Source organism: Macaca thibetana, chromosome 2, assembly GCF_024542745.1.
Source record: "Macaca thibetana thibetana isolate TM-01 chromosome 2, ASM2454274v1, whole genome shotgun sequence".
Lineage (NCBI taxonomy): Eukaryota > Metazoa > Chordata > Mammalia > Primates > Cercopithecidae > Macaca > Macaca thibetana.
Genome location: NC_065579.1, coordinates 104715103 through 104741584, shown reverse-complemented (window position 1 = coordinate 104741584; position 26482 = coordinate 104715103). Strand labels below are relative to the sequence as shown.

Here is a 26482-nt window from a genome sequence, read left to right as displayed (position 1 = left end):
GATGCCCCAAATATTGCAGGCACGTGTATATGACCGCTGCCCCGCCCTCTCCAGCTGGTGCCATGGCTCTGTGGCCGTTGCTAGGCATCTGTGAGGCCCAGGTGGGCCCTACCTGTCGTGGAGCGGCTGTGCAGTGTGCGGTGGGCCCGGGCCCAGGCAGGAGCAAGGCACCTCCGCCGGCCCACCCTCCTCTCACTTGGCAGCAGCAAGCAGAAGCCATTAGCGCCTGGCAGTCTGTGTCCCACGGCTCTGACAAACGCCTTAAATGTTGTCACCACGGCTCCAGCTGTCCCACCGGCCGCCTTTACTCCTCATAATAACCAAGTGTCGAGGCTGATTGCAGCAGCAGGATGCAGCTAGTATTCAGAGTAGCTCTTACCCTGGGCGTTTCCACCTGGCAGCCAGGCTGTGCCCACCCCGCCCACCACCCCCAGCCCTTTGTCTGCCTGTCACCTCTGCCTGGGCCCTCAGCATCGCCCCCGGGCCAGCCAGTGCCTGGCTTTGTGTCCCAAAGCTGGTGGGCAGCGACAGGGTGGGGCCTCAAGCATCCACATCCAGCAGAGTGACAGCCTAGCTGGAAGAGTCTGGCTCCTGCTCCCACTCTTCTGGATGACCTGTGCAGGGAGCCCTGGTTTTGTCTTGGTCTAGCCTCATATCTTGCCTTGCTGCCCAGGGACACAGGGAGTGGTCAGAGCCCATCCCTGGCATGCACGAAGCTGCATTCAGTTTGAGCTCTGCCATTTGACCACTGTGCAGTCTTGGGTGGGTCAGTCACCCTCTCTGAGCCTTGGTGACCTCGTTGGGGGAATGGGAATAATGATTGGGCTTGTTGGGGCTTTGTGGGAACATTTGTGTGAAGCAAGGTACAGATAATGAAATGAAGAGGCCTGGCCACGTAAACACAAACACCTACTGCACCAATCCCTGAGTCCAGGGAGGCCCAGGAGAATCGAAGGCCCACATCAGCTCCCCTGGCCTTCACTACCCTCCTTCCCACCCCCACATCTTAGCCCCCTGGGCGTTACTTCCCCTATCCCCTTCGTCTGACCTTGCCCTTCAAGTTTTGTCTAGTGCTCCCTTTCCCAAAGCCCACCTGGCTTAGCCTAACCATACTTCTCTCCCATAGGGTTTATGTGCCCTTTGAAACAGCCCTGGATGCTCACTGTTCTCCTCTCAAGTCTGCCTTCATCCTCACAGTCTTATGAGGCTGGGACTAGTAGAAGCCCCATGTTAGAGAGGAGGTTATCAGGATTCAGAGAATGGCATCAATTCTGTGCATTACACATGCAGCTCCTGGCTCTGCCCCACGGGGTACTGTGGCTGCTGATCACTGTCTGCCCAGCCCCAGGTCCTGCTAGAACCAGGAGAGTAAGCTAAGCCCCAGTCTCTTCAGGGGCCCTGGTAAAGTGGACAAGAACCCATTTCACCTCCGGGCGTTGAGGGCTTTCCTCCTGAGGTACCTAGATTCAAGCACCAATATCCAGGTTGATTATGAGCTCTCTGGTCACTGAGTCATTTGTTTACAAGTTCCCCGACCCTCTGATGATGCTGGAGGGCGATGGGCAGAGAAAGGTGAAGAATGAGTTGTTGCTGTCTCTTCATCAGACTCTTCTCAGGGATGCAGAGGTGATGATGCAGGTAGCAGTGAGGACAGTAATGGTAGTGGTGATGACGAGGAGATGCGAGCGCTAGCAGAGGTGACCACAGTGGGGTGATGGTGGTAGTGGTGACAGTGGTGGTAAAGGTAGTGATGGAGGTGATATTGGCAGTGGAGTTGATGGTGGTAGATGATGATGGTGATGATGGAAGTGATGACTGTGATGATGGGGATGAAGGTAGTGATGGGGAGCTGATGGTGATGGGAGTAACATTGACGATGATGGAATAATATTGGCAGTGAACATGGGGACATTGGTGCTGGTTAAGCAGTGGGAACAACAGTGATGATGGGGATGATGGTGAATGGAGTAGCATTCTGGTGGTGCAGGGATAATGTTGATGGTGGGTGTTGGGGGTGATAGGGCTGATGGGGGCTCCCTGTGGAGTGTACCTCTAAGGGGCAGTCCTCCAGGCAGCCCTGTCCCACTCATGGGCTGTGCCCTCGCTGGAGGCAGGACACAGTGGGGCTTGCTTGGTGCTTTTTTCTTTTAACCTCCAGTGAGCACAGCCTTCTGGGTAATGAGATGCAAATTGACAGAAAAGACAATGAGCCAGCCTGCGGCCAGTGGGGCAGCTTTTAGAGTCAGGCTGATTGCCTCTGTGCCAATTTGCATGGCATTAGCTGTGCATGTCTTCTCCAACAGGTTCGTGTATTTCATCAGCGGTCACCTGGATGGCTGCATCTGACAAAGGGCGATGACCTGTGATCCCAGACCAGGAGCAGGGGCAGAGCCACTCTGACTCTGACCTGAATAGGGCTCCAGGATGTGGCTACAAGAAGTCTGAATCTGTGGGGAAGGGCAATTGATAGAGGGTGGGGCTTGGAGAGTCCTCATGGTCACCAGGAACAGGGTCCGAGCAGGGGTCAGAGCCCACGAGTGGCAGGCCTAGGAGGTCTGGCTTGGCCAGCACCATGGCTCCATCTGAGTATGTGATGCAAAAGCCACAAACAGGCCTTAGACAGGAGAGATATCTGGCCCTGGCCTGGGATGCCTCAGTATGGGTCCAGGCTCTGTCCCTAATGGTACAGTGGCCTGACAGTCCCTCCAGGCCTCAGCTCCCCCTTCGTACGGGGGGGCCAGTGGGCCCTTGACCTCATTGTCTTCACCTTGAAGGGATGATCGTCAAGGCAGGCCCTGCCTATGGTGTGTTTAGTAAGAGTGGCCAGGGCCAGTTCTCCATATCCGAGGTCACATATTGCAGCCCACTGAGCAGGCCTGCCCTTCTGTCACTGTCACCATTACTCAAGGTTATGCCTGGGATCATTCTTCGAGTGCCACCCAGGGGGCCTGGGCAAGGTAACACCCAGGTCATTGCCGAAACCCAGCCCTGACGCTCCTCCCTGCCTCTGTCCATGGTGCTGAAAGTCTTGGGCCAACCTGTTCTGGTGTTCCTGCTGCTTAAGTGGGCTGGGCTCTGCCCTCCCCACCCTGCTCCACTGCCCTTGCTCTCTGACCCTGCAACCCATTTGACCCGGTGCAACCCACGACTCCATTCCGCGTTCCTTCCCCAAAACAGGCAACAATGGGGCTAGGGGCTGTTCTCCACTGCCCTCTCCCCCCAGCCCAACCAGTGCCCCCTCTGGAACATTTCAGGGCCCTTTTGTCCCCACCTCCCTCTTCACTGTCCCACTCCTTCTCCTGAGGTTGGGCCTAATCAAAGCTAATCAGAAAATTATGAGCTGCCTGATTACTGATTAGATTCCTAATGTTAATAGAGCCGAAAAGGGCCCGCTCAGGCTGTGTTTTAGGAAAAAGTATAAAAATAACATCGTGGGAAGGGAGCTTGGAGGCTGGGCTGGGACTCAGACTCTCCTGTTCTAGCTGGGGTGGGGTCTCACTCTCGGCTTTCTGGTGGGAATACGTTCCCATGCAGGGCAGCTTCCTAGCACCCTAAATTCTTCCAGTGATGGGGCCATCCCAGGCAGCTCTTCCTATAGAGGCCTCTAGCAAGTTCTCTGCTCAAGACAGTGGGACTGAATTGCAGTGGGAAGAAGTTAGGTGAGATGTAAAGAAGAACTTACTGCTGGCACCCCATGTAAGAGCAGGGTTGTGTCTGTAATGCTCACTAACCTCCTCAGGCCAGTTTACTGCGCACAGTAGGTGCTCAGTAAACAAGAGTTGACAGGAAGGAAGGAGGGTCACATCAGCCTCTTCCCATGGGAACCATCACCCTCCCATGTCCTGCCCCTGAGCCACAGCGGAGCATAGAGGCATCTGAGCAGCCTTCTTAGAGGAGAATGTTGGGGCATGTCAGGAGAATGCACTGATCTGGCACCAGGGCAGGGGTGCTGAGCTCCCTGGGAATTCAGGCACTCCTGTCTACCACCCTCTGCCTCTCATTCCAGCAGAGCCATGGGGGCTTATGCTAATAACCATGTTATTACTGACTTGGCAGCAGCTGAGTGGGGCTAATGGGTAACATTTTCACAAGGTCTAGAGTGGGGTTGTGGTCCCGGAGAGCAGGCATCAGCAGTTCAGACCCCAGAGGCTGCCCCTCGGATGCCTCTTCATGGAGCACACAGTGAGGCCTGTACTTAGACTCAGCCTCACCCCACTTACACCTTCACCCCCAATGCCATCTTGGATCCCTATTCTCTGTCATCAGCACCATTTCTGACCTGGTTTCTACCATCTCTATCCCAAGGAGACCCAGGGCCTCCAAACCAGCAGATCCCCAAGGGCACCTCCTGATCCACCCCCTGACCTCTTGACTGTGATGGGAGCCCGAGGTCACTTAGCACTTCCTCACTGAGCTGGCTTGCCCAGCACTGGGGCCACACAGATCCATGAATAAAGTCCCTGCCTTTGAGGGACCACATCTGAGAGGGAGTCAGGTACATGCAGTGATGGAAACCCCAGGGCAATTCTGGGAACCCAGCCCTACAGGGCACCAGGATTCATGGAGGAGGCAGAAGAGCAGTGACTCCTACAGGATGAGGAGTAGCCGGCCAGGGGAGGGGATGAGAAAAGGCACTCTAGGCTTGGGATGCAGCACAAACAAGGCTTTGGAACTGCAGCATAGCAGGAAGGCAAAGTTCAAGATCAGTGTGTTGGAAGAGAGATGAGGTTGTCAGGGCCTGGTAAAGGATAGTGTTAGGAAGGGAGGAGTGGTCCAGGCATCCAGGAAACACGGACAGGTCACAGAACTTGTTGGGGAGACCTGAAGGTGTGGGGGCCCGGGCAGATGAGTTCGTGCCAATCAGCTTGGGTTGAGAGTTTGAAGATGGGTTGTGGGCTCAGGAGAGGTCTGGTCAGGGAGGCAAGGAGGGGGTCTCGGAAGTGGGGCTGGAAGCCAAGCAGGGCCGCAGTGGGGTAATGAACAAAATCTTCGGCGAAGTTGGTGCTGAGGAGAAGGGCAGCCCGTTGGCACAAGCTGCAGAAGAAAACAGGTCAGGCCAAGTTCAGAAGGCCCAAGAGAGAAGCTGAGTTTGGGGGAGGGGGAACCAGTCAGGAGGCCCCTGGAGTGAGGTAAGGGAAGGTGCAGCCCAGAACCTGGAGTTGTCTTCAGTTTCCAAAGTGAGTCCCCATCCTGTTCCCTGTCTACGCCCTGCTCTCCATCCACGTCCTCGCAGCCCTGGGAGGGGCCCAGGCAGGGTTTTGTTCCCTCCCTGTTATAAGTGAGAGATCAAGGTACAGAGAGGTGAGGGCAGTGCTCCCCAAATTATGTGGTGGGTCAATTGCTGAGCCCCAGGAACTTGGGTTCCTTGGCCTCTGTGGCAGAACAAGGAAGGAGGGCACTGTCACACTCAACACCCACCCCCATGCCCACACACATTTCTAGAATGGGGCCTGATGAGGGGACAGGATGCAGCACCATGCTCCAGAGAGCACTCAGATAAGGATGTGTCCCTGCTCCCCTGCCCAGAGTGGCCGACAGCCCCCGTATGGGTACCCTCACCCAATGCTATCTGCATGGTTTTTTCTAAGGATGAGAGAAATGTTGATGAATTATGGATCATAATTTAGAGGGAGGAAAACTGACACAAAACTGGCAAAATTCTGAGAAATTCCACCTGGGTTCCCAGGGACTGACTGACCTGTGGAGATGCATAAGTTTCATGCTGGGGTTTAAGGAGGGGTGCCACCTAGGTTGGTGGATTCCCACCCATTTGAGCCCTTGTGGGATGGGGCTGAGCAGGGCAGTATCTTGGAAAGAGCCCCAGCAGCCTGGAGTAGCCTTCAGCTTTGGGTTCCTTGGGGGTGAGGTGCCTCCATACAGCTGGGTTCTGAAGCCACAGTCCAAATGTGGACCTGAAGCAGTTTGTTGCATGTATTGATTTATTTCTCATTGGGGCACCTCTTGCAAGTGCTCAACAGGAGACCTGGGAGCTCACTGGGGGACTAGGTAAGGCAGAGACCTGCAGCCCTGAGGCCAGACCTTTCCTGCAGCTTCCAGCATGCGGCTGTCCAGATCCGCCCACACCTCCTTCTGACTCAGCCTGCTGCTGCAGAGTTGAAATCTCCAGAGGGTGGGTTTCACGCCCAGTTCCAGAAAACTGGCCTGTAAATTCAAGCTGGTTTCTGCAAATGCTCAGCCCAGCCACAGAGACCCCTTTCCTCACCCCCTCCCTGTTCACACTGGACACATTTGGCTCCTATCCCAGGACATACCCGACCTTCTCTTTATTGATTGTGGTTCCAGTTTAAAGCAAAAAAGCAATGAAAGCCAGTGGAATACCTGTTAGCACCTGTGAGTGCCACTTCGTTTACTTCCTTGGGAAGGGATCTCAGAGCTCATGGCCTTCCTCTTCTTGATATTAAAATGCCCACTTTGGCCGGGTGCAGGGGCTCACACCTGTAATCCCAGCACTTTGGGAGGCCAAGGCAGGCAGATGACCTGAGGTCAGGAGTTCAAGATCAGCCTGGGCAACATGGTGAAACCCTGTTTCAGCAGGGTGAAACTAAAAATACAAAAATTAGCCAAATGTGGTGGTGGGCACCTATAGTCCCAGCTACTCAGAAGGCTGAAGCAGGACAATCGCTTGAACTCGGGAGGCAGAGGTTGCATTGAGCTGAGATCGCACCACTGCACTCCAGCCTGGGCAACAGAGCAAGACTCCATCTCAAAAATAAAAATAAAAATAAAAATAAAATGTTCACTTTTTGGTAACATAACAGTAATGAGAGAGAGTGGGAGTTTTTTAAAGTGTCCTCTCTTGGCAAAATACAACATAGCAAGGATCTTTGGGAGCCCAGGATATTCTGGGAAATTCTGTCTGACCTGAAATTCCAGCCTCTGGGATACCAGGTTCCCCACCCTGGCTGGTCACAGTTGTTCCCTCTGCATCTCCATCATAGGCCACCCCTCATTTCTTCATATTTTTCCTAGGAAATTGAAGCACAGCCTGCCCCTTCCAGGCTGGACCGAGGGGGTGCAGGCACTGATTACCAAGCTCATGGCGCCCACAGGGAGCCAGCACGCCTGGGCCCGGGTGGAGTGGCGGCCGCCCTGCTGCAGAGGGAGACCACAACTCGAATGGGTTTTTCCGTGTTACATGGATTCTGACCTTTTTAAAATAAATAAATAAAAATCCATTTTACTAATTTTTTTTATCAACTCGCAGAAGACGCATGAGTCCTGTGAGGGAAAAGGTCAGGGAGCCTGTTGCTGCCAGTAGCGGCAATGACCTCCAATGCCAGCCTTCCCCTGAGGCACCCTCTGTGCCAGAAATGTTTATTTTCTTTGCAGGCTACTGTTTGCTGGAATTGTGGTCTGGAGTTTGAGTGTTTTTTATTGCTCTGGTGGTCATTTTATCTTTAAGTTGTAAACATGGTTAATACAAAAAGAGTAGGTTTGAACTTTAAGATGTGTCATGGGCTGGGCGTGGTGGCTCATGCCTGTAATCTCAGCACTTTGGGAGGCAGAGGCAGGAGGATCACTTGAGGTCAGGAGTTTGAGACCAGCCTGGGCAACATAGAGCAACCTTGTCTTGTAATAATTAATTAATAAAAACTATAACAAAATTTTTAAGGAAAAAATACAGATGGGACAGGAGCCAAGTGTGTCCAGCGTAGATGCAGCCAAGGGGCGAAGGAAGGGGCCTTGAGGGATGGGTAAGGCTGGGCACCTGTCCTGTCCCAGGAGGCACGCATGTCAGCAGTGCACACGACAGGAAAGCACAGCCACTGGCGTGTCTCCATCACCCTCAGCGCATAAGTCACGGATCCTGCTTGACCCTCGCTGCCCATCCTGCTACATTTCTCTTCATGCCTCAGAACCCAGCAAAATGTGGGGTCAGGGCAAGACCTGCCCTCAGAAGGTTGTAGTGAGTGAGATTGTGTCCATAAAGCTCTGAGCACATCGTGTGAGGGCCACAAAGTCGCTGAGGTGGCCGTCATGCACGTAGCAGGCACTGTCTGTCCACACAAAGCCTCCCTCAGACCACAAGTGGTGCCAGGACAGGGCCAAGTGGCGATTCTCCTGGTCCCTGACTGTGGATGCACCTGCTTGGAGCAGGAGGTGGATGAACAGACAAATGTCTGCTCAAGGCTGGAGCAGCAGCAGCAGCAGAGGCCCACAGAGCCACGGCCCCCTGACCCCACCTGCACTTCTGTCCCTACTGTCAGCCCTGGGGCTTCAGCTCCCTCCTGCAGAGCTGCATCTTGCTTCATTATTATGCAGATATTTTAATTATGCAGATATGTTTTTAGACAGTTTTAAATATGTATATTATTTACTCATTAGACCATAACAGCTCTGGAAATTGGAAATCTGTATTTAGTATCTTTCTGTGCACAATACACAGCTAACACAGGACCCACAGGTGGGGAGGGAAGATGGGTGGCAATGGGACCAGTGCTGGGCTAGGCAGGGGCTGCTGGGCATCCTGGTACTTGCCCCCTCCCGTGGCCTGGACCCAGTGATACCAAGGCTTGTGGGGGCAACTCAGAGGGATAGCTGGAAGGCCAGTTACTGATCCCCTCTCCTAGGAGGGCAAAGGGACCACTCTGAGGGGTGGCAGGAGGGACCTGAGACCAACCAGCCAGGCCCCCACCTGGCCAGGGGTGGTCCTTCCCTGGGACAGTCACTGTCCAACACTGCTGGGCTTTACCATCAGGCGAACCTGGGTTTGATGCCCCCTCTTCCTCCCTAGGGGTCTGGGGCAGCTACACTAATACTTTGAGCCTCAATTCCCTCGGCTGTAAAAGGAGGGGAGAAGGAGAATCTACTTCTCGTGAGTCTTGCTGGGGAGGCAGCAGTGAAGCCCTCACCCACGGTAGGCACTGGACCACACCTGGTGATACCTTGTCGTTGCTACCTTCCTTGCAGCCCTCAGCAGCATTCTCAGGGCATACTACCCCCAGCCTCCACCCTGGAGCCCACACTCCATCACGGCTTCTGCCTGGCTCAGCCCTCACTGCCCTAGATCTCAACATCCTGCACCCCATGGGTTCAGGGCCTTTTCTTCTAAGCCTCTCATATCCTCTAGGAAGTGGGAGTAACCATAACTAATTAAGACCAAAGAACTCTTCCAGCCTTTCCCTCTGGGCTGTGCAGAAAAAGTCCTATTTGATGGGCAGTTACTCCTCAGACCCTTCTGAGCCACCAGCACTGGGCGTGGAGGGACTCCCAGGTGAGGGCTGGTGAGGAGAGTAGGCCAAGGAAAAGTGGGGAGCACCTAGCCTGGGGGTGGGGGTGAGCAGGCCCTCTAAGAGGGTGAGAGCACCCAAGAGCCCCAGACCCCCATCACCCAAGGCCCTCCCCTCCTAGCATGCAGGGGGCCTTCCTATCCCAGGTGTTGGGCTCTGAGGGGTGCCCATCCTGGCCCCAGGTCCCTGATCTCAGGTTCTTGACTGTCTCAGCTCCCACTGCAATTGAAAGCTGTTTAACGTAGTGAGATTTGCAGGTATCTGTGCAGGGGCTGCTCCCCAGGGGAGTGTTGTCCCCAGCCCAGTGCATGACCAGTCCTCCTCTTTCTTGCCTTTTCCTGTAAGAACGGTTCCCAGAGCTGAGGGAAATTGATTAAGTGAAACTCTCTGATAATTGCCTCTGAAATGCCTGCTGTTACCGTGATGGACTTGGCTGTGAGCATCCCCACTCAACAGTCCCACTGAGGTTCCCTCCAATGCCCTGGTCATGATGGGGACGTCACGGGCCAGACAAGGCACCATCAGTGACTTCATAGCATTGCCATAGGTAGCCATTATCCCCCAGGATGTGCTGAAGAAAATAGACTCAGAGAGGTTAAACTACACACCCGGGGTCACACAACTGGCTGGGCAGAGCCAGACTCAAGCCCAGGCCTCTACACAGGTCCAGAGATACCCCAATCTTCATTTAGCAGACATTCATTGTGCACCTACTGTATGCCCAGGGCCAAGTTACCATAAACTCGACAGCCACTAGACACTTACCCACCAAACCCAGCGCTCAAGGGGAAAGCAGACATGGAAGAGGGTTCGCTGAGCGTCAGGGTCAGGAAGTGGATGCAGCTAGAGGAGTCTGGGCAGGAGTGGCCTGGGAGGCAGCAGCATGTGTAGGGCCTGGTAGCAGGGCAACCAGAGACTGCAGGCAGCTCCAGGAGCAGAACCCAGAGCCCAAGCAAGGAATCGCTCCCAGGGGGCCAGGCACTTGGGGTCAGGGCTAGGAATGGAGTGCATCTCCCCAAGACAGGCAGGCACTCCAGAGACAGGGAGGCGCCCTGTCCCTGCCCTGCGTGGTATCCTAATAGGTTCTTCCCTCGCCTCTGGGCCTCAGTTTCTTGCCCCTTCCAGCCTGTCCCCAAACCATCAGGAGGACCAGGGAGAGGTGGAAGGGAAGTGCTAGGAGGGATGAACCTCCAGGGGTGGGGCAGGGTGGGCACGGTCTCCCTGCCAGCCCTCAGCAGGCCTGACTATTGTCAGCTCTATGGGGACAGGAGCCCAAGGTCTGGGTGCTCAGCCTGGGCCAGGCAGTTGGAGCTAAGCTTGGAGATCCCTGCCTCAGGACATGTCCTGCTTGGCAGAGGGGAGGGAAGCCCACCTTGTCCAGAGGGCTGGTTAAAGTTAAAAGGAAGTTTCCAGGGGAGGTAACACAGTCTGATAGGGCTAACCAGGCAGAAAGAACAGATAGCAGGAGGTCCCAGAGCTGGGCAAGAGCCAGCAAGAGAAACCTCAGGGGACTGGCTGCCTGTGTGCAGCTGCTGAGGGTTGGAGGAAGAGGGCTGCCAAGAGCCTAGCCACCCTGAGTGGGTGCAGTTACTATGTCCAGTTTATAGGCAGGATGTTGAGGACCAGAGTGGTGAAGACCCTGCTCCTAGAAAGTCAAACTTTGAACCCGGGCCAGGGCTCGGGGACTCCAGGGTCCAGGCTCTGATCTCTGCTCAGGGTCCCTCATGCACCCCAGGGGTGGTCCCAGTCCTCTCATCCTCAGGCCTGATGGAACCTCATGGCCGAAGCCTGCCCACTCCACTACACCCACCAGCTGCCTCGGCCCTTCCTCCCCCACCACTGGGCCTGCCTGTTTAGCAATTTCCACACGTCCAGTGCCCAGGGATGGACTGATTGATCTGTAACACCGAAAAAATAATAATGGCTTGATCGTTACTGAGGATTAAAAGTAATCCTTTTGCTGTGGCTATTACGACTCCGTTATTCACGAGTCAGTGAGCTGACCCAGGCCTTTGAGCCCACGGGATTCCATGAGCTCAAGGAGGCTGGGGGTTGGGGCCTCCCTCTCTGGGTCTCCCTTGCCCTGTCTGCTAGGCTCTGGAGCCAGAGGGGCCTGTAGCCCCATGTTTTGGGGCCCAGAGGTTTCAGGGTCAGAGCTGAGCCCTCAGAGGGTGAAGGAGCTGGCACCTCCTTGCCAGGAGTAGAGGCAGGGGCAGGAGAACACAGTTCCTCAGGGTCATGGCTCAGCCTGGAGACTCCCACTAGTGTCAGTGTAGCATCTGCAGCCCCATCGACCCTTTGGCTTTTCTGCGGCAAGAGACTGCATCTGCTTCTCCCATTTTGCCCCAGTCTCAACCTCAGGGAAGGACAGGGGCCTCAGCAGAGCCCCACTCTGAGGAAGATTTGGTGTCCCTGGGAAGGTAGTGGTCACCAGGTAAGGAAGGAGGGGCACAGTGATGACAAAGGCTTGACCCACGCACTGCCTCGTCGGGCTTTACACAGCCTCCAGGCCAAGTACTGAGCCCAGCACCTGCTGTACTGCAGGTGCTCGACTAACTCTGGTGACAAGTGTTGTGAACCGTACTTGTCACACAATAATGCCCTCTATACAAGGGAACTGCAGGCTTATGAATTGGGGACCTCATCCATCCCTGGGTTTGGGATCAGTGGGTGGGCATTTGTGGTTTAGGCCAAGAGGAGGCTCCAGGATTGAAAAGCAAGAAGAGGGCCGGGCGCGGTGGCTCAAGCCTGTAATCCCAGCACTTTGGGAGGCCGAGACGGGTGGATCACGAGGTCAGGAGATCGAGACCATCCTGGCTAACACGGTGAAACCCCGTCTCTACTAAAAAATACAAAAAAACTAGCCGGGCGAGGTGGTGGGCGCCTGTAGTCCCAGCTACTCGGGAGGCTGAGGCAGGAGAATGGCCTGAACCCGGGAGGCGGAGCTTGCAGTGAGCTGAGATCCGGCCACTGCACTCCAGCAAGGGGGACAGAGTGAGACTCCGTCTCAAAAAAAAAAAAAAAAAAAAAAAAAGAAAAGCAAGAAGAGGAGTCTGGTGGGCCCTACAGGACCTCGAGAAGGTTGTGCCTTTTACATGCAGAGAAATGGGAGCCACTGAAGGGTTTCAGCACAGGGGATGGTGACATGACCAGATCTACATTTGGAGAAAAGGCTCCAGGTGTTGTGTGGAGAATAGGTGACGAGGATGAGAGGACACAGGTTCCAGGCAGGACGGAGCCTGAGCTGGGGGTGCACAGGAGGTGGTGTGAGGGATGCCAGGGGTGGAATGGAGGAGGCAGAGGGGCCAGGGTGGGTGGCCTGCCCCAGAGGGCACTCTGAGCTCAGGTGGGTCTGAGGGTCACTCCAGGGAAGTGTCCAGGAGCTCAGGAGGGCCAGGATTGGAGGCAAGACATGGGAGGCGTCACGGAGTAGAGAGACCTGGGGCCCCCGAAACCCTAGGAGTGTGAGGCTGGGCTGGGGAGAGAGGAGGGTGTGGGTCCCAGCCAAGCAAGCCCTGCAATTAAGGGTGGTGGGGGACAGAGGACTGAGCCTACAAAGGAGAGGGAAGCAGAGGCCAGGAGGGCCAAGCTCTGTGGGGTGAGAGGGTTTGACCCCAAGAGGCACTTTCTCTCCCTGCTCCCGGGACCCCAGCCTCATAGCCTCCCCACCATTCAGTGTCCTTGGCCTGAGGAGGGGGAGCCGGCCCAATGAGACTGGGGATGGCCCTGGACAGCCACTCTAACTATGGGGGTGTGACACCCTGCCCCAGGAGAGCAGAGACCACAGCTCCACAGGAGGCCCCACCTTGCTGCCTGCCCTGCTAGTCCATGCTTCAGAGGAGGAAACGCCGGCCTCCATGACCTGACTCCCACTTCTCCCTAATGGGCAGCTGACAGGCTTTAGGAGGACGTCCCCTCCGGAGCCCACATGTCATATCAGGCCTGGACTCAAAGATGGGGTTGAGGTGTCCTGAATACCAAGGGGCAGGACCTTCTGAGTAGGGCTGTAGGCCTGGAGGTGGGACACGCCTGCTCCACCGTGGGACAGGGTGGGGTGGGGTGAGAGACCAGAGCCACGCGCCTCACTGGGCATGGCGGGCCCAACAGAGGCTGGTCCTTGGATCTCGGTCATGGGCGGAGCAAGACAAATGCAATGGTGACGGCTGGGCTCCAGGACCCAGCCTGAGCCGGACTCACCTTGTGACCTTGGGCAGGCTGCTCGCCGTCTCTGTGCCTGGCCGTCCTCATCTGAGGAGGGCCACAATGGCCCCACGCCAGGCACACTGTGAATGGTACAAGGTGCACAGCACACGAGTCACTGGCCAGGGGAGGGTTCGGTGTACAGTAGGTGGCCAGTTGATAGTGATGGTTGTCACTATGATTGCCAGGACACCACTGCTTTCAGCTCTGCAGAAGTCCCCCAGGGCCAGACTCAGTTCCATCCTTGGGGGCCCCAAGGTTTCCTGTAGAGACGAGATCCTTAGAAAGTACCTAATAAGAATGTCTGGGTGACCTGGGCTTAGGCCCAGAGGGTGGCCAGGCCCCAGTGCCTTCTCCAGCAAGCCTTCCCTGAGGTCCCTAGCTCCACAGCACTGCGCCTCCTGCCCCTCAACCTCTCCTGCCATGGTGGTTCTGCGAGGTCGTGCCTGTGAGCTGTGAGAGGCAGGACCAGGCCTGTCACACCTCCACCAGTCAGCGCAGTCTGGCACCCAGTGTGCCCAGTGGCAGGTGTAGGATGGACAGGCACACAGCTATGCCCTGAGGGACATTCTGCTCTCAGGCACAGGGGCTTTGTTGCAAGAGGCCACTGGAACCAGCCCCAAAGAACAGGAGAGGCTCTTATGGACAGGGGGCTTGGGAGCCCTGTGGGAAGGGGCTCAGGAACTCTGGGAGAGGGACCATGGGCCTGGGTGGGCAGGGTGGGCTGTGGGCCCCTCCTGTGGGGCTCTGGGTAGCTGGCAGAAGGGCAGGGCAAGGCGAAGCACTCTCTAACTTGCAGCTCAACCTTGGCTCCAGAGGAGCTTCCTCTTGGCACTGGGGTGATATAAGTGTGTGGGGGGTAGAGAGTGGCACTGGGGCTTGGCTTAGTACAAGGAGTCCCATGGAGATGCCACTGGGGTCACTGCACAGGCTTCACCTTTCCTGCATGGACCCAGCTGTGGTCAAGGAGGTGCCCACACAGCAAGCTGGGGAGTATCTGGGGCAGAGAATCTCTGAGGGTCTCATAGGATGAGGGGAAGGGAGTCCCCAGTCCAGCCTGGCCCCAGGGAGTGCTGGGGATGGAGAGGCTTTGGGGTGGGCATAGGGCAGGCTGCCTTCCTCAGCCTCTGACCTCCCTGTGCTCTGTCCCTTAGAGACTGGCTGATGCTGCAGAGAACTTCCAGAAAGCACACCGCTGGCAGGACAACATCAAGGTAGGAGCCCCAGCACCCTGCCCAGCACTCAGGGCATGCCCATCCATGGGTGGGTGTGAATGCCGGGGGGATGGGAGCTACGCAGACACATGAGGGACACGGAGGGGTCTGTGGAACAGAGCCAGAAGTCTGTGTCCAACATTCAGCAGCTGCTCCAGGTGCCCCTCACTGCTGGGCATACAGTGAGATATGAGTCCACATTCACTCCAGAGGAGCTGCGGAGTCACCCGTGAGTGGGAAGGCTGCTTGAAAGTGGTGTTCCCTGTGTTCCCCAGATAAGGTGTTCAGATTCTTGGAGAGACCCTGGGTCAGAGGCCTTTGGACTTCAGGACTTGTCAGAGGCTTTAATACAGTGACCTGCAGGAGATGCTGGGAAAAGGGGACCAGATGCCCTTCCCTGACTTTCCTTCCTTGACTTCCCTGAACAGCAACCTGTCCACCCAGGAGGCCCTCAGGCTGGGCTCAGGGGACTGGGCTGCCATGGTCACAAAAGCCTCTCCTTCCACCTCAGAAGGAGCTCAGGCTCGCTTCTTGGAGCAGAGATGCAAGAAGCTGAGCGCAGAGGGCCTAGTGCATGGGGGAGTGAAGGGGAGCCTCACCCATCCCAGCCTAGGCCTGAGTTGCCCTCACCAGTTCCTTGCTGTATTTGATTTTGCCTGGGGCTAGATACACCTGCCCTCCAGCCAGCATCAGATGGAGGCAGGGCTCTTCCTGGATTCAAGGAAGCCCCAGTGCCAAGGATGATGTAACCCTTGAGAACCAGACTCGTTGGCAGGGCTCCTGTGTCCTCCACAGCTGCTCGGGTGTCTGAGCCGTGCCTCCTAGTAGTCTTGTGCTAAACACAGGGAGGGGCAGGGTGGGGGTGGCAGACTTGACTCGCTCCAGCTCTGGGCCAGGCACATCTGCTCTAGGAAGCAGTGGGGTTATTGTCCCTATTTGACAAGAAAATAGAAGCACAGAGTGGATAGACCTACCGGAGGTTACCTGTTGGTGGCAGAGATTCACAGCCGGCTATCGGATGTCAGGGGCTCATGCCTATGATCCAAGCTCTAAATCTGTTCCTCCCCAGTCCCCATCCCCCAGGTCATGCTGAGCCGTCTCACCTTGCCCACACCGTGGCATTCTTCGTTTACCCCTGGCAGGTGCTGGGTGCTGCCCTCAGGGAGTTCACATGAGATTAGAAATGAAAGGTGATTTTCTAAGGTAAACAAATGAATGAGCTAGTTACTCCCTAAACCAACCCCCCTTCCCCAGGAGACAGGACTGACCCTTCTCTCCCTCTCTGCTACTCCAGTGCTACTTGCTCACAGTCCCTGTGGGACCCAGGCAAGGGCTTCAGTTTCCCCATTTGGCAAAGGACTGACTGGTGCCAGTGCTGCCTGTGAGCTCAGCTCTGGGGTGTGAAGGAATCACTGCACATGTCAGGCTACATGGGTGCCAAGCCGCTAATGGCATGGGCGCATCTCTGGCCACACCAGCCCTTGGGCCCTAAGTACTTCTGTCCTGAGATGAGGCAGTAAAGGGCCCTGGCTGCTCCCCTCCCCCTGGCTTGACCTGAGGTGCCCCTAGCTGTGGGTGTGACCACAGGCAGCCCTGACCACAGGGCCAGCTGCGCCCAGCCTTGTTCCTCTCCCTCCCTGCCACATCCCACTGGGTGCCTGCTGGCCTGTCCCACTGGTGCCTCAGGTAGGGTGGGTGGGGCTGTAGTCACCTCCCTCCTTCCCATCTACTGGGTCACTGTTCCTCCCAGGAAGCACTGCTGCTGCCACAACTGCCAGGCTGAAAGGCATCAATGCTAATGGTGTGTCCAAGAGCCCAACACCAGCCAGCTATGCTTGGGCTGCCAGGGAGAGCTGGCAGCAGTGGCTGCAGGAGGGGCTGTCCATGCCAGGGGAGGGTGCAGGGACTTGAGGCTGGGAAGGGATGCTGTTTTGTCCCTTGCAGGCACACCACCCACCCATGAAACCACATCCTTCCAACGACCTTCAGGAGATGACAGACAAGGAGCCATGTTCCCCCAGCACTCAGGAGAGGCACCTGGCCTGTGCCACAATTCCAGCCTCAAACTCAGGCCCTTTTCCTAGGAATGCCCTTAACTACCCCTCCTTCAGTGCAAAGCCTCTCTCTCCAGATCTCTGCCTAGGACTCCCTTTTCTAGCCCCAACCCTAGGATCGGCCCCCACTGCCCACAGCAGTGACAGCGTGACCAGAAGCAGTCTTCTTACCTCTGAGATGGGGAGGATGGTGCCCAACTGTTCTGGCCACAGAGGATATGCTTGGCTCATGTGGCGACGGGAATCCACTGCACCATCAGCCGGGTGTGGCCGTCCCTGTGTTGACAGCACACAGCAGGTCCAAGTGCAAACCTCTGAGGAACAGACAATGGTATCAGTGGTATAACCCATATCCACATGCCCACAACTCCACTGACCTCAGCCTGGGGGGTAGGGGATCCTGGAGTCTGCAGGGTCAGAGCTGGGACAAGAGATCAAGAGGGCAATGCCTGGATGTAAAACTCCTATCCCCCTTCCTCGTCCCTGGCCAACCCAGACCCTGGGACACTAGGGAAACGATGGCCCTGATTAGCAGACAATGCCTCACATGCCCCCACAGGCGGGCAGCAGGTGCCCTGGTGCCCATAACGCTTAGGATAGATGAAGAGGTGCCACCTGCCAGACCACACTTGGTGCCAGCACCATACTATGCCAACACTGTGTGCCACCGAAACCACCACCAGGGAGGAGCTGGGCCAGGGCATGGGTAGGGGAGGGGGGAGTGGCCATTGACCCCAGGGCCTCAGTGCCAACACCAGGGCCTACAGGAAACAAAGCCATGCACTGGGAGTTGAATGGAAGAGACAGCCCTCCCCTGGGAAGTGTAAGGGAAGGACACAACCCTGCCCTGGGGAACATGATGGTGGGAGTGGACGGAGCTCTGCCTAGGGACTAGAAGGAGGGCTGTGTGGGGGCTGGTCCAGGCTGGAAGAGCCAGCTGGACAGGACAGGTGGCCTTCCTGGCCTGAGGGTCTGACCCAACCATAGGGCCCCTGCGTGCCTCTGCCAAGCCAGCGACAGACGGCTGTCTCAGAAAACGTCCTCTTGGCTGGGCTGAGCTGGCACTAGGCCAGGGCAGGAAGGCCAAGCGTCCTCACTGGTGCAGCGGGTGGCTGGCCTGGGCATGCACAGGCAGCTGGTGGGCAGGCGGCAGTCATGTCTGGCCAGGCCTTGGCAGCCACCTTCTAAGCACTGAACTCGGATGGCAACTGCCCTTCCTCCGCTCACCCCGTGCTCACTTCCTCAGCTTGTTCCCTGAGACCCAACCTCCTCACACCTCTCTTGGGCTTGGCTCCTGCTAAGGAGAATGTATGTCACCAACACAAGGGTCACATGGACCCTCCTGCCCCGCCCCTCGCCTGTTATCTGTGTACCCAAGTCCACATGGGAGGGCATGTGTGTGAGTTCAGAGTGGGTGATTCCCCCAATTCCTGCCCAGTTGGGCAAAATGGCCCCTAAAATATGAGGTAACACAGGGTATGTCAGGGGAGTGGACCCCAGACATTAGGGACACCCGTTTCACCCCACCCGGGGCTCTTCCACACTCAGCCTCTCCTCTGGGCTGTGGAGTTGCAAAGACAGAAGGTTTTCACTCATGGGCAGAGTTGTCCCTACCCCTGGGGAGGCCCAGCTCCCTGTTCTCTTCACGCCCTCAGAGGATATTACGAGTGGGGAAATAGAGACCCAGAGGTGAAGCCTCATGGAGGCTGCATGATTTAACTGGGCAGCCTTGCCTCCTCGGGGGTGACCCATGGAATTCCTCAGGGGGCCACTGGGACAAGCCAGTAGGCTGGGTCCTTTTTGGCTCAGCCTCAGTCTTCACTCACTGCCCAGGATTCCAGAGCTCACATGTCCAGGTCAGAATTTGAGGCCAGGACTCTTTGCTGAGGCCCTTGTACTCAGTCACTAGAGAATACTGTCTCCTTGTTGCTTAACCCAGGTACTGTGTTGGCCCAAGCAGACAGAGGCCTTCTCGGGGACCCTCCCATCCTGACCCTGACGGCCCCCTCCTGCCACACCCCCAGCTCCACACCACTTCATACATAGCAGTCACATGTATTTATGATATGTTTTCACATGTATGACCTTGTGTGCCACCATCCATGCTCTTCTTACCAAGGAAGGGGCATGGTCTCGCCCTCCTAGAGGCAGGAGAGGCCGGGAGGGATCATTCCCACATGCATCAAGCCCTGGGGGGCAGGGAGGCCATACAGAATCCTGAGCCTCATCTGTCATCTGCAGGGGGCTAAGAATCCTCCTGGGTGACATGTCCCCCTATGTCCTTGATGCCACCAATATCTGATGTTCCACTAAGACCTTGAAACGGGAGAATAGAGAAGCGGAACACCTGGAGCAGCTGGAGAGGTGGCCCCAGTGAACGCTGAGGTGCCTAGCGTTGACTCAGGTGCAGGCAGGTCCCAGCCACAGCCTGTGAGGGGAGCCCAGGGCTCCTGAGGGCTGCAAGTGACCAGCCCCGGCTTGTGTCCTTTCCCATCCTTGTGGAAGGTTTGCCTAAGAAGTGAGTGAGGCCCCAGGTTGTAATCTGCAGTCCTCCCACCGCACCCGCCTGTTTTCATTATGGAGGGAAAGAGCATCAGAGCTGTGTTTATAACCCCCTTTTAGATAACAAATCACATTTTCTTTTCACAGCGAGTGTGTTGAATTGATATTTTTTTCCCTCAGTTTAATGGGTTTGTGTGTTCAGGAATGATCTTCATCAACTGAAACTCCCTATTGTGTTTGATGTAATGTCAGCTTTCATTACGCGCTTTGGTTGGAGCCAGGCGCAGTGAAAGACCGAGCCCCCTGCAGCTTGGGCCTGGCCTCCGCCCCCGCCCCAGGCCCACCAGGGCCGCAGTCTTCTTGCACTGGTGGGTGGTGGGTGTGGGCAAGGTCGGCAACAGACTGGGAGAGCAGGTTGGAGCCAGGGTGCGAAGGCTTTCTTCTCCCTGCCCTCGAAGCGTCTGACTGATGGGGTCATAGGGCTGCTGTAAGAAAGCACCAGACGCGGCAGGTGCCCCGGATGCTGGAACTCTCGGGCCGCCTTTGGTCTTACGTTCCTCTGGAAGTTGTGGTCTTGCCCATTCGTGGTGCCAGGCATGCAGTCAGTATTCCAGAATGCTGGGACTAAGCCTGCACATTTAGCCGGTGGCCTGCAGCCCCTAGACCCCTGGTGAGAGACAAACGAGGACTGTTCCCTGAAACAGTCCCAGGTACTGACGCAGCCCCTGGGCAGTCACCACAGCCAGGCCTCTTCCCAGAGTCCTGCCTGGGGAGTCTGGGGAGCCTGGGGCTCAGAGAGGGAGTGGTCTAGTCCTGGGGTCACACACTGAGTGAGCCCCAGCTGGGCCTTGGGAAGCGAGTGTCCAGGGTAACATCTGCCCTGGTGGAGTGAGGGCTGGCTCTGCCTGCTGTTTCACAGCCAGGCCCTGGGGAGCAGACTTGGTCACCACTCCCATCTGCAGACCACAAAGAAACAAGCCCTGAGTGAGTAAGGGGCCACCAGGGCCACGCTGCAGGTTTTTGCTGTACAGAACAGGGCTGAGGAGCACCTGGAGAGGGTGACTTGGACAGTGGCTCTGTCCTGAGTTGTGGCCCTGAAGCCCACGGGGGCAGAGTGTGGCAGCCCCTCCTGAGCCAGTGGCACTTGGCTGACACCGGGCTCACCTTCTGGCGGCCTCTGTCAGCCGTGCTCGGTTCTGATTAAAGATCATTACACATGAAATTAGCCCGTTTGTGTTACGGGTCCCTGGGGCGGCCAGTGATTATGACGCACAGATGGCCAAGAACCCAGGCGACTGGCAAGCAGACATGGGCCAGGGACGGGCGGGGCACACACAGGCGGGTGAGGACCGGGAGGCAGGCGCCAGGGCCGGGCTTTGTTTTCTCCCGCTCCTGTTGTGGAAACCCCCTCGCATTTCACAACAAATCACAGATAATTAATAAGTACATGCCCGTAATGAGCAGGCTTTTTAATAGAAGAAATTGGAAGATGCAGCGTCGAGTCATTATTTCCCTCCTGCCCAAACTCGGCTCTGTTTTCTGTCTTCCTCGCTCCCTAGTGCTGCCTCAGCGGCCTCTCTGCAGACAGAGCCTAGAAGGCTGCAACCCAGGACCCTTGGCCCCTGAGTTAGGGAAACCCAGGGAATTCCAGCTGAGGGGTACTGCATGCTCCTGGAGCCTGTGCAGGGCCTCTGAAGATGGGCCTGGCTGCATTCCCAGCCCTGACCCATCCAGCCCTTCCAGGAGGGTGGCTCTGGGTGGGGGAAAGGGACAGTCTCTGCCCCAAAGGAATCTAAGGGTGCCATTGCAGGCCTTGAGGCTAGGAGTCCTGTCTGTCTCGGGACCCTGAGCAGCTAGTGCTGAGGCCTCTCTCCCCCCACCAGGAGGAAGACATCGTGTACTATGACGCCAAGGCTGACGCTGAGCTGGTGAGCACCCCCTCCTGAGCCACACCTCCTTGCTGGGTCTTGGTGGCCTCAGCTGTAAAATGGATGTTAGGACTCAGCGCCACGCATTCTGAGCTCAACCCTGCAGAGCCGTGCTGACACAGGCCCCATCGTCCACCTCCCACAACTCCCTAGAAGTCCGGACCCCTCCAGGGCTGCATCTCTGAGCACTAGTGGGCTGAACTTGACTGCAGTGTGGGGCAGGTGGTGAGGCGCTTGGCCCTCCCTGCATGGGGCAGTTTAGGTCCCAGATGGAGAGGGCCTCTCTTAAGTGCAGTGAGAGGAGGGAGACAGGGAGCAGCTGGGAAGGCTTCCTGGAGGTGAGCAGGTGTGAGCAGGATGCATTGATGTCCAGGTGCATTTCCAGGTTAGGCCAGCTCCCTTCCCTGTGCTAAGCACCCCACAGCCTGGCCCATCGTCAGACCCTGACCCTGAGCTCACCTGGGGTCACCCACCTCAGAAGTAGTGGCACTGGGACTGACCAGAGAGCCCAGGGCCACACCACCCTTCTGCCTCCATATCACTCACTGGCTCAAGTCCGCCTGGGCTGCCCTGTGAGGTAGTGAGGTCCCCGTCACCAGAAGACTCGTGTGAAAGCTGTATGACTATTTGCAGGGGAGGTGGCTGTAGAGAAGACGAGTCTGAGGGTGTAGGGCACTTGAAGTAGACAGTGTTTGCTGAGCTTGTCAAGGCCCAAGACCCTCTGCCTGACTTTAAGGCAAAAATAGTTGAACCTGACGGTCCCCTCTGTAAACAAAGGTGTCACAGCAGCAGTGTCTGGACTGCTTGCTGATTCGGAGGACCCAAGATCCAGTCTTCCTCTCCAAGCCTGCGGGCTTGGTGGGTTTCCGGGGCAAGTGAGAGGTACCCAATGACACCAGGAGGTGAGAAGGCTGGAAAGGATCCCTGTGCAGGATCCGCAGTGCCAGGCTGGCCTGGGAGAGCCGCAGGAGGGCACAGGGCCCGAGACAGAGCGGGGTGGGCTCAAGCAGGTGTGCTTCCCCTTGGCTGAGCTCTGTGGCTCCCAGAGAAGTTGCTAAAATTAAAGCTGGAATCTGAAATTCAAATGAAGAACGAACCTTTAATTAGACCCTGAATCTAATTCCTTACCCCCCTTGGCAGCGGGCTGTAATTTTAGCAATCAGGGCATTAAATATAAACCAGGAGACTATAGTTGCCCACCATACAAAGCCCCTGGGCTGGGGGTTGGCACTGAGGGACTTCTTGGCCAGCCTGGTGCCCAGCCCCTACTAGGATGCTCTGAACCTACCTCCAGCAGCCTCAACTGTATCCAGGGCCCCAGCCCCTCACTCTAAATCATTGACTCCTTGCCCCTAGCCCCTTGGACTTCTGTTGGGGGACTAGAGATTGCCCGACAAGGGAGCTTCACTCTGGGGCCCGGCTAGACTAGGGTCAGCTAGGCCAAACGCCTGGTATAAATGACAGCACGCACACATTTTCCAACTCCCCTGCTTGTTGTGTTGCTTTGTTTTTTTTAATCTTTGCCAGAGGTACAGTTAGAGATCTTTCTAGACCATTTACTTTTAAATTACCAGCCAGAAGGTGGGGGTGGGGGAAAGAAAAGGAAGGAAAAAGTTTGCCAGCTGATAGCTTATCAGAACAGAATCCAAATGTCACATTAGTTGGGAAAGTTCGGAGATTACATTTTCTAGTGCCCTTCATCTGCCGCTGACATTTCGGGGGCTTTCTTCTCCCGCGCCTCCCCCTCCTGAGCGGAACGTGAGTGGCGCACGCCTCACAGGCGGCCGCTCCCACTCTGGCCTCCATGTTCCAAAGCTGCCTGCCCTGGCTTTACCCAGCACCTGAGGGCTTCTAGGGTGTGCCAGGGGTGGGCAGACGGGTGGCACACTGCAGAAGGGCAGTGGGAGGGCAGCAGACAGCTTGGATTCTGCTGTACAAAATCCACCCTCAAAGAGATGAAGAGTGTCTGCCACAGGCCCTTCAGAGCTGTGCCCCTGGGGTGTGGAGAGCTCATCTGGCTGGGTGGAGAGGCATGGTCACCCTTTCCCCAGACTGGACACAGCTTGGTCAAATGCCTAGAGGAAGAAACACAGGGGAGGAGCATGCCCAGGTCATAGTGGGCAGCGGGGGTCAGCCCACGTGGACCCATGGGGGAGAATGAATGAGCTAAGCCTGGGCTGAGGGTGGTCACAGAGGCCTTGAGGGGCAGTGAGGGAGCGTATGGGGTGTTCAGCTGCTTATGATTCCCTCCTACCAGCCTAGGAAGCCCCCTAGCTTTGCTCTCCACCCTTAGCCTCCTTTCCCTTGACTCCCCAGTCTGGCTTTTCCTCTTTGCCTTCACTCTCTACCATCATCTTTCTTCCCTCCCCTCCCCCTTGCACACCTGCACCCAAGCCTGCCCCACTCCCATCGGCTGCCGCATCAACACTAGTCACAGACCCACTCCTGCCAGCCTGTGATGGTGGGCGGGGATGTACAGCGCATGCCCAGCCTGCCCGGCCGTGAGATGCCGTAATTGGCACCTGTCAGGCCGCTGTGGCTCATTTTAGAAAATCAACAGGGGCCCTTTCAGTCCTGCTGCTACCAGGCACCACAGACCCTCCCTCTGGAGGTCAGCAGGTCTGAATGGTAGCCCCCAGCCCAGCTCTCCCAGGTTAGCCTCCCCAGCTCAGACCCTACAGCCGTCAGGCTGCAGGGGATAGTGCCCTGCCTTAGATAGGGCTAGGGCCCTCTCCCTGCTCCAAGAGGAACTCCATGAAGGGGCTGGGCAGGGCCCAGTGATGGCTGTGGGGGCCCAGAGCTCCTGGAGGGACTGCTGAGGCCTGCCTGTCATTGTACAAGGCATATCCTTGTAAGCAGATTCTGGAGCCCGCTCCTTCTGACTGGCTCCATGATTTGCCTCCTTCCCTAATTGGTTTTCAAGAATGTGGAGAAGAGGTTGGTTTCGTTTTGGTTTTAGAATTTGGGTTTAGCAAATGTGGGGATGGTGGGTGGGGTGGGCAGGAGGAAGTGGGAGTCACAGGCCCCTTGGGTGAGGGGTCCAACCCCGTGTCCATCTGTCCCTGTGTCTCTCCATCTGTGTCTCCTACTGCAATAGTCCCTCTTTTTGAGATGCCCCTATCTCCTGGACTCTGGCCCTCCCTGCCCCTACTTGCAGGCCTTTACAACCCCTGACACTGCTGGGGGCTGCCCTTTCTGCAGGACGACCCTGAGAGTGAGGATGTGGAAAGGGGGTCTAAGGCCAGCACCCTAAGGCTGGACTTCATCGAGGACCCAAACTTCAAGAACAAGGTCAACTATTCATACACGGCTGTACAGATCCCCACGGACATCTACAAAGGCTGTGAGTGTGCAGAGCGATCGGGACAGCCCATCCTACCTGCCATGGGGGCAGGCCCACTGCCAGGGCATTCTTGAGTCCCTGGGGACAGAAGGCCAGTGCCATCTACCTCCAGCCTCCTGCACCTGAGATTACTCCTGTGCACCTCTCAGATTCACCCACCTGTGGGCATCAAGCACTCACAGGCAGAGCCTCACCCTAACACTCAGCAAGTTGCAAAACACTGAGCCTCTATGCCTGTGCATGCATGGTCTCCTGCCCACGTGTCCACAGGCACCCACACGAATGCACATACACACACACCATTCCCCACACGTGGGACTGAGTGCCCGCCTGCCCCTGAAGCAACTCCTCACCACCCTTCCCCATTCCCTGCCCCCAAGTAGAAGTGGTTGAGAAGCTGCAACACATCAGGTGGACACGGAGGGCAGGGGGACAGGAAAACACTCCTCACAGATACCAACCCTATGACACTGCCCTACTTCTCCTGGGCATAGAACCAAGGAGGTAGGAAGTTTTCCTGCCAAGAGCAGCCAGGAGCTGGGGATGTGGGGAAGGGGGATGTGGAAGAGGGTGGTTGACAGTCCAAGCTCCAGGGACAAGGCAGTTTTACACAATGGGGAAACGAGGTCACTATAGCTAGAAGGATTTGAGTCAGACATGAGGAGGAACTTCCTGAAGCTCCTGGGAGGTAAAGGGGGAGGAAGCCAAGAGTCAAACACTGGATGGGGAGCTCCAGCAGCAGGATTGAAAGCACTGAGGCCTGTTGTTTCTGACATAGTTTTATGAACATCTACAGAGTAGCCTTGGAATCCAAGGAGCCCACTGGGCTGGGACTCAAAAGCCTCAGAGCCACTGCCTCAGCTCTAGAATGCAGGGAATTCCCAGAGTCCTCAGGGAGGCCCTCTCCACCTCAGGGTCAGCTACGCCTTCCGGGCAGCCTCAGGCCAGGGTGGGGAAGGATGCTCCCCCCTGCTCCCTGCAGGCTGCCCGCAGGCCACCTGCCTGAGCCAGTCGAGGGGCACTATCACAGGCAGGCATGCTAATTAAAACAGGAGCCACACCGCCCTCTCCAGTCACCCCTCGCTACCCACACAAATTGCATTTTATATGTTTTTTATTTACTGTGTCACTTTTAATTAAATCTGTAATCACCTGCCTGAGGGGGCATGGTCCCCTTTCCCAGCTCAGCGTGATCTGAGAGTATGTGCACCTGGGTGCGGGTCTGTGCGCATGGGGCTGAATAGCAGGCCCTTTGCAGGTGGGGGCAGGGGTGTTTGCATGAATGTGCCTTGCCATGTATGGGTATGCGCGTGTGGGGTCACGGGTACCTGCATGGACAGCCCACGCAGAGCAGGGGTCTCCTCTTGGCCCTTGACCTGAACCAGGGACACCCCTCTGCTCTAAGCTTGTCATTGTGCAGATGGGAAAACTGAGGCACAGTGAGGGGTGGGACCTGCCGGGCAGACTGTCTCAGGGCAAACAGTACTTTGTGAAACTCTGGAGGGCCTGGCTTTATTTTTTCCTTAGAGAGAAAAATAGAAATTGTTCAACTCACTAAGTTTCTAAATTAGGAACAGGACCATAACATACTGTTCAATAAGCACAGCCAATGCTCGAAATGTGTTTTGTTTTCACATTATGGTCAGTTACGGGAAGCCACAGGAACAGACAGCGAAGGGAGTGGGAGCAGGGGCAAGGATCAGGCAGCAGACACAGCAGAGGCCCCACGCTCCAGAGGGGCTGCCAGAAGGAGAGTGCCCAGGAGTGTGTCAGTGCCCGGGGCTGGGGCAGAGGCTTGAGAATTGTAAATCATGCTTTCTACCTTTGTCTGCCTGCTAAAGGTGGTCTCTGGTTCTCACTTGAGGTAGATTTTTGATGGGGATCCCTGTACGGGGTGACAGTGGCTGGGCTCTACATGGGAAGAAAGAGGGTGGATGTCCCTGGAGGAGGAAGGAGGCACAGAGGCCTGGCAGAAGCAGCTGTGTCCTGC

At 56.5% G+C, this 26482-nt stretch overlaps 2 protein-coding genes across 9 annotated transcripts in view; both read left to right on the top strand.

The window, feature by feature from the left end:
• Window positions 1–26482, top strand: part of TUSC2 (tumor suppressor 2, mitochondrial calcium regulator) — a 223475-nt gene that overhangs the window by 138063 nt on the left and 58930 nt on the right. The window lies entirely within an intron of this gene.
• Window positions 1–26482, top strand: part of CACNA2D2 (calcium voltage-gated channel auxiliary subunit alpha2delta 2) — a 140674-nt gene that overhangs the window by 94571 nt on the left and 19621 nt on the right. For 4 of the 8 annotated variants that reach the window (XM_050780735.1, XM_050780734.1, XM_050780733.1 and 1 more), the window contains 3 exons: window positions 14606–14665; window positions 21105–21149; window positions 24351–24492. In XM_050780735.1, coding sequence (XP_050636692.1) covers window positions 14606–14665; window positions 21105–21149; window positions 24351–24492 — 247 coding nt within the window. Of the gene's footprint in view, window positions 1–14605; window positions 14666–16627; window positions 17024–21104; window positions 21150–24350; window positions 24493–26482 lie in introns of those variants that run through there. The other 4 variants (XM_050780730.1, XM_050780729.1, XR_007723502.1 and 1 more) reach the window with 3 other exon arrangements.